A 7,894-nucleotide genomic window follows, 5' to 3' on the forward strand; every position below is an offset into this window, starting at 1 on the left:
CTCTTTCACTTTCTACCTTCAGCAGCCATCATGGAGGAAATCCTCTCTGTAGACTCTTGCTGTTATGGTCTCCCTTCCAATAAACAACACTTTGGGGGAGTAGAACATAGAACCAACAATTTGCTTCGATTTAAAAGCACCATAATAGCCCAACACTGATAGGAAATTTAAATCCTATCCATAAAATGCCAGAGACTAGGGAAAATGGCTGTCCAGCCATACTCTATCTCAGCTCTGCCATCTTTTCTGACCTACCATCAGTTATCAATTGTTGTGTTCTGTTTTGTTTTAATTTTGATTCAGTACTTACATTCAGATTAAAAAAATCATCATTTCCAAGCAATCTGATGCCCTGTCCCTGTCCTTACTCAGAGAAGTGGGGACATTTTCTTCTCCAGGAACACTGCATTTGCACAAAAGATTCTGTCTCTTTCCCAAGAGAAATTGGGCTTGCCATTTTCAAGGTTCTGCCTTGAATGGCAGGTCAAGGATTTTTTAGGTCTAGTATGGACCACACACCTGGGTATAGAATATTTAATGGACTCTCAGTAAAGGAATCAGAACCTGACATCCACAAAAGGCTATACTTAACCCTTCAAATTTTCTATTTTCTTTCTCATCTCTAGGTGGTGGGAAAGAAGATAGAAAACAATATCCAGCCTTTGAACTATAGCACACACAGAGAAGACTAAATCCACAAAAAAAGAAAATGACCAAACTTAGTGAAAGAGAGAAAGATTCTTCTCCAATCTTCCAAATTAAATACAAGATCTGGGAAAGACATATTACATCATATAAAATTATGAAAATAATGGTGTGATTGTAATCACATCTTTGAAAACAAAAGTGAGGAAAAAGGAGACAGAAATAAAGAAATATTGAATGAGAGAGATGAGTAAGTTAGATTTTTAAAAACCCAATGGAGAAGAATAAAGCAAATCCCCATAACTGAGTCATATGTAGAGACTACTTGGTAAAGCACATTTTTTTTTTTCCTAAAGGAGCTCCAAAAGTAGAAGACAAAATAGAAGGACATGAAAATGAAATTTAAACAACTTATCATAAAAAATGTCAAAAACTTGAACCAGAACACTAAATCTAATTAAATCTAGAACTAAAAGTATATTTAAGTGGAAGAAATTATGGTTGTAAAACAGAATATTAAGGTCATAAATCATAACAAATGATACAAGTACCTAAAATCAGGAGCTAAGTAGCAGTGAGGCAGGAACAAATATTATAATAATGCCAATATTAGCTTTTAGAAGTTCTAGTTAGCCAGAGCTAATATATAGTTTTATAAAAATTAAATATTTGAAGCTAAGTTTGCTTAAAATAATTCTGTATTTTAATGGGCCAAAAATGATGGATTATTATGTTCATTTGTGAAATGAACTTCCACAACTAATTGAGAGAGAACATAGTAGTCTATTTTCTTCATATTTAGTATTTTCCATATATCTGGAAATGCTATTAATTAAATAAAAAGTTTTATTGGACAGTATTTTCTTCAATTCAATTAACTTTACTTGTGTTATTTCTTTTTTTTTATTTCGAATGGGCAAAGAGTTGTTTTATTGCAGTAATGCATGAATACAAATATATGAATACAGATATTCCCAAATTAAACTTTCCATTTTGAATAACATTTTAAAATAACAGAGCTTTGCAAAATATAACTATCTTTCAGCTCATTTGTCATATCAATTTTTTTGATAACTAGAATGACCCTAAAGTCAGAACACATACTGGAAAAAAAAAAAAATCAAGGCTTAGGGAACACAAGTTCATAGGATTGTTAAGGAAAAAAAATAAGTAAAAATATCCTTATGTCAAAGCTAAATATTATTTTTATTTATAATGTAAACCTGCAGGAACAAGACAAATAATAAACATTATTGATAATGATTAGTTTTTAGATCTTTTTTTTTTCACGTATCTATTATTATTGTTGTTATTGTTATTATATTATTATTATGTTTTATGGTGCTGGAAATCCAACCCAGGGTTTTGTGCATGGGCAAGCACTCTAATACTATCTCCCCAGCTCTATTTTCACATTATCTATGTAAGTAAACAATCCTAGTTAAGAGTCTCTTAGATCCAATTTCATAAGGAGACTTAACTCTTTTGTCTTTGTACAATTAGTGAATGAAGTGTTCCAAGTGTGTAAATTAAAATATTTGTTTTGAGACCAAATCGAAGGGTGAATAAATGAAGATGGAAAATATTTTCAAAGCTGGATCATGGGTATACTAATACATGATTTTTTTGAAATACAATATAAGGTGAACAGGAATGATAGGAGTCCAAAAATCTGGCTCTTTGGACAGATCGTTCTCATAACAATTTCCAAGACCATTTCAGGACAATTTCCAAGATAATTTCAGGAGTTTTCAAGGATCAAGTAAAACTTAGTGCTTCTTAGACTGAAGAACTCTTTCAGTACATTTACCTTGTTATCTTTCTCAAATTTATTTCTAATAATTTACTTATATGAGAATTATTATAGCTTAAAATCGTATTTTAAAAGGACTCCAATAGAGAACATCTTACATGAGGACCTGAAAGAATTATCAAGGCAAATGTAATATGTTGGAACTGACAAAAGAAATTTAAATGGAAACTATGTTTAGCAATGTTTTCATGCTGTATAGAACTCCTTTTACTGCTTTCATTAAATGTGTTGTTTCTGAAAATGAGTGGTCAGTATAAAAATTTGAAGGCATGGTTTGCAAAATTGAGATTCCAAAGACTAAATCAATTTAAAGAACAGAACAGGAGAGAGAGAGAGAGAGAGAGAGAGAGAGAGAGAGAGAGAGAACAAAACAGCAGCACGGATCAAGGAATGTTAGCTCATGTAGTTTCTAAAATAAAACAAAAATCACCCCTGTGATCAATGTAACGCTAATGTAGGGCAAACACCTACAGATTGCAAACTCTCTCTAGGGTCCTCTTAGAGTACAGCTAACAGATTAAGTATCATTTTCTTTCTTCTGTTGATTCTACTGGGGTCCAAATACAAGCTATTTGAACTCTGTTGTCACCTATGACCTTTCTATGATGAAGAAAAGATTGGACTGTTGTCTCCCGAGTGTGAGATAATGTAAGACTTGTCTAGAAAAACCTTTTTCAGTATACCCAATAGTCCTAAGGCTGGTATTTGGAGTCTAAGGAAATTTCAAAAATAATGCAAAGAAATTTATAGTAAAACATAAGCAACCAAATTTAGAAACAGAACAGTTTCAAAGAGGATGTAGTTAAAATATCACTAAAGCTTAACACTATTTTCACCTTTATTTGTTTGATATAAATGAGTATTTTTTTTCCACACAAATCTTGGGTTTTCTCTAGCTATTTTTAATCTAACAATAGCTATGTAATTTATGACTCTATTACCAACAAAACTTTTAACATATTTCCTCATATGCTCCTAAAGTTTGGATCAGAATAGCAATAAATTTCTCTAAATTACACACAGCACTTTTTTTCTATTTAAACAAGGGAAGTACCATTTTCAACTACAACATTCTGCATTAATATAAAAAAACTACTTGTCTAATAGTTTCTAGTTTAAAAATTGAACAAACATTTTTTAAAAACAAAGATTTAAACATTTTTTTGTCAGTGAATATAATTTATTGATGAACAGGAAAATTAATTAATTAGCACGGTCCATGGAGGCAGTGCTGCCAAAGCCTTCAGGAGTGCAAGGCCCGCCACTTGTCCAAAGGGCCACGATTGGGGATGTATTTGACTCCACAGCCATCAGGAATGAGGCGCTTCTTGGCCACTTTGTCTTCAAATTCGTGAGCATCAAACTTGGTAAAGCCCCACTTCTTGGAGATATGGATCTTCTGGCGACCGGGGAACTTGAATTTTGCCCTGCGTAAGGCTTCAATCACGTGCTCCTTGTTCTGAAGCTTGGTGCGGATGGACATGATGACTTGGCCAATATGGACCCTGGCAACAGTCCCTTGAGGTTTTCCAAAGGCACCTCTCATGCCTGTCTGGAGCCTGTCAGCCCCAGCACAGGACAACATCTTGTTGATGCGGATGACATGGAAAGGATGGAGGCGTACTCGAATGTGAAAGCCATCTTTGCCACAACTTTTCACCATGTACTTGTTGGCACAAATGCGGGCGGCCTCCAGGGCTTCGGAGGACAGCTGCTCATACTCATCGGACACCATGTGACCACAGAGTGGGAACTCATCCACTTTCGCCTTTTTCCGACCCAGGTCGAAGATGCGAATCTTGGCATCTGGGACACCTCGGCAGAAACGAGACTTTGGGTAAGGCTTGTTCTTACAATACCGGTAACAGCGAGCTGGCCGGCGGCCCATGGCTACCTAAAGAATCAGCGGTGGGTTGAAGCAGGAGGCTTGTGGGAGCCCGCGAAGTATATACGTTACCCATCGTCCCTCGCGGGAACCATAGAGTTTTATCTAAGACGTGAAGACGTGACCCCTCAACCTCCGTCACAGTGCCACGCCGCCTTGGTGGGATTGGTTTCAGACGCTCAGATGGGTTGTTGGGGGCAGGGTAAGGAATCCTGACTTGCTGCAACCACTCAGAAGCTATTTACTTCCTGCTGGCGCTTTTGGGCTTGCAACCTTGACCTTAGGCTTTGCCTTAGGTGCATATTTCTGAGAGCTTACAAAATTTCCCTTTACTTATTCTATGTACTCTGTGATTTGGCTAAATAATCCATTTCCCACAGCATGTATCTTGCTGTCAGTAATTGTAGAGGAGTTCCTCTTTCTTGAAAAATAAGATGACCACTCTCTCTGGATAAAGTGATTGTGTGGCATGAGTGCTCTGATGAGGCTCTGATGAAAACAAGAATAAAGAGAGATGATAGTTCTTATATATGTTGCTCAATAATTGTTTATAAATACAAAACTTATTTGGTCTAATGAGATGTTTTAATTATCAAAATGGTAGTCACGAAAGTGAAATACCAACTTAGTCCCCCCAACCCCTTCGGACTCTTTATAAAGTATTAAAGCTGCTATAAATTATATAGAATGATCATGTTTTAGTCATCTTTTACATTACTGGAAATGAGTTTAATCTTATTAGATTTTGTAAAATATTAAGACTTGGATCAGGAGGTAGGGAAGGAGGAAAAAGAGAATAAGAGAATTTATAAATAGTTTGTAAATGTCACTTGCATTTTTTAACTCTCCTTATTTCTTTGTGTTATTTCATAAATCCATATCATGCAACAGAATCCTGCCAATGTGAACATATTCTATTAATCCTTTCTCTTTAACAGAGCAGAAAAATAGTTGTAACAAAATAACTCTTGCCATTAAAGTGAGGTAGGTTTTTTTTTTTTTCAAAAGAACCTTATTAGAATAGAAGAATTTAAACTCCCATTATAGGAAACTTTTTCACAGTAGATGGAAGCTTACTTGCTTCCTCTTCCTTCATTTATTTCTTGTTTTTCTCAAATAGCTTCTATTTACTATTTGAGTACAGAGCTAAAGCAGCAAGTAAATTTTATCCCTCACTGGTTTACAAGTAAGAGAGGATTTAGATGATAATCTAAATATTATTTAACATATCATAATTTTACAATGTACAAAATATGCTAGAGAGTAAAACAAAGTGTTCTCTGAGACCCTGGGATTAGGTCTTGATGTAGATGGAGAAATGGACAGGAACGACTTCATTAGGGAAGAGACTGAATGTAGTGACTTTGGCACATGGGGCCTGGTATATACAAAGGATCTGATGCAGGAAGAAGTATGGAGCATCTAAAGAACTAAAGTAAGGCCAATATGATTGTAAGAAATGAATGACATAGCATGAATCCAGAATGTGTGAGAGTGCCTAGCATGTAATTTGGGGCCCTTTTTACCAAGTTAGGAAAAGCAAAGCTTTTGAAAAGCTTTACACAGGTTTTATCATCTGACTATAGTATGATGAATCGATTGGAATAAACCACAACTTGATATAGAGATATCAGAAAGATGGGATTTGTAATACTACAAAAAAAAGAAATAACTTGAAAGTGCTTTAAGATATTTTACTTTAAAAAATTGTTTCATAAAGTGGAGAAACTAGAGATGAGATAGAAGGAACCTACTTCAACATCATAAACACTGTGTATGAAAAACCCAAACCAACGTCATAGTAAATGGGAACAAATTTCCTTTACAATCTGGAATAAGACAAGGATGTTCACTGTCACCACTCCAATTTGATACAGTGCTAGAAATTCTAGCCAGGGCAATTAGACAAGAGAAGGAAATGAAAGGAATAAAAGTATAAAAGGAAGAAGTGAAATTATCACTTTTTGCAGATTATAGTATCCTATAGTTAGAAGAGAGAGAGAGAAAAAAAAACCTCCACCAGAAAATTCCTGGAGTTAACAAATTCAAAGTACCAGTTTACAAAATCACTGTACATAAATCAATAGCTTTTCTATATACTAACAATGAATCTGCTGGAAAATCAAGAAAACAATTCCATTCATGATAGCCTCAAAAAGCAACAATAACAAAAATTTTAAAAATCTAGGAATAAATCTAACCAAGGAGGTGAAAGACATCTACAATAGAAACTATAGAACATTTAAGAAAGAAGTTGAGGAAGACCTCAGAAGATGGAAAGACCTCCTATGTTCCTAGATAGGCAGAAGTGATATTGTTAAAATGATCTTATGTTCTAATAGCCAAAAACAACATACAGATTTGATGTAATACCCATTAAAAAATACCAATGACATTCTTCATAGAAGTAGAAAAATTCTAAAGTTCATTTGGAAGAATAAAAAACCCAGAATAGCAAAAAATAATCCTAAACCAAAAAAGAAATGCTGGAGGCATCATAATAATTAACTGCAAATCATACTACAGAATTATAGTAACAAACACTGCATGGCACTGGTATAGAGACAGACATAGACCAATAGTACAGAATAGAAGACACAGAGACAAACCCACACATTTACAGTCATCTGATCTTTGACAAATTTGCCTAAAACATACAATGAAGAAAAGACAACCTTTTCAACAATGGTGCTGGGAAAAACTGGTTATTCATATGTAAAAGAATAAAACTAGATCTTTATTCTTCACCCTTTAGGAAATTAATTCAAAGTAGATTAAAATCCTAGGAATTAGACCAGAAGCTATGCAACTCCTGAAAGAAAATTTAAGGTGAACATTCCAGAATATAGATACAGGCAACAACTTTCTTAATTTGACTTCTATACTCGGGAAATGATTCCTAGAGTTAATAAATGGGATGGCATAAAACTTAAAGTCTTCTTCACAGCTAAGGAAACAATTAGGAGCATGAAGAGAGAACCTACATAAAGGGAGAGAATCTTGGCTAGCTACTCTTCTGACAGAGGATTAATATCAAAAATATATAAAGAACTAAAAATAAAACACTACACCAAAAAACCAAAGAACCCAATTAATAAATGGGAAAATTAACTTTACTGACAGTTCTCAAAAGAAAAACAAATGGCCAACAAATATATGAAAAAATGTTCAATATCATTGTAATTAGGGAAATGAAAATCAAAACTACACTGAGATTTTATCTCACACCAGTCAGAATGGCAGTCATCAAGAATAAAAATAATAATAAATGCTGAAGAGGACACAGAGAAAAAGGAACACTTCTACACTTTTCATGTGATTATACATTAGTAAAACCACTATGGAAATCAGTATGGAAGTTTCTCAAAAGGCTAGAAATGTAACCACCATATAACCCAGGTATTCAACTCATTGGTATTTGTCCTAAAGAATTAAAGTCATCATACTATGGTGATTCATGAAGTCCCATATCTATAGTAGCACAATTCACAATAGCCAAACTATGGAACCAGTCTACAGTTACATCAATAGATGAATGCATAAAGAAAATG

At 34.2% G+C, this 7,894-nt stretch overlaps 1 protein-coding gene across 2 annotated transcripts; it reads right to left on the minus strand.

Annotated features, from left to right (window-relative positions):
• Positions 1 to 3,701: 3,701 nt before the first annotated feature.
• Rpl10l (ribosomal protein L10 like) lies at positions 3,702 to 4,346 on the minus strand. 2 transcript variants are annotated; one of them, XM_076848259.2, is made up of 2 exons: positions 4,238 to 4,346; positions 3,702 to 4,156 (listed from the first exon to the last, which is right to left on the minus strand). In XM_076848259.2, the coding sequence occupies exons 1-2, from the start codon at positions 4,344 to 4,346 to the stop codon at positions 3,702 to 3,704; spliced, it is 564 nt and encodes a 187-aa protein (XP_076704374.1). The 2 variants fall into 2 exon arrangements, with proteins under 2 accessions (XP_076704374.1, XP_076704373.1); XM_076848258.2 differs by having other exon boundaries at positions 3,702 to 4,346.
• Positions 4,347 to 7,894: the final 3,548 nt, after the last annotated feature.

The sequence above is a fragment of the Callospermophilus lateralis genome, chromosome 3 (assembly GCF_048772815.1).
Source record: "Callospermophilus lateralis isolate mCalLat2 chromosome 3, mCalLat2.hap1, whole genome shotgun sequence".
Classification (NCBI taxonomy): Eukaryota; Metazoa; Chordata; class Mammalia; order Rodentia; family Sciuridae; genus Callospermophilus; species Callospermophilus lateralis.

Coding starts and splice junctions, on each gene's coding strand:
- Rpl10l (XM_076848258.2), bottom strand. CDS start 4,346: ATGGGCCGCCGGCCAGCTCGCTGTTACCGGTATTGTAAGAACAAGCCT.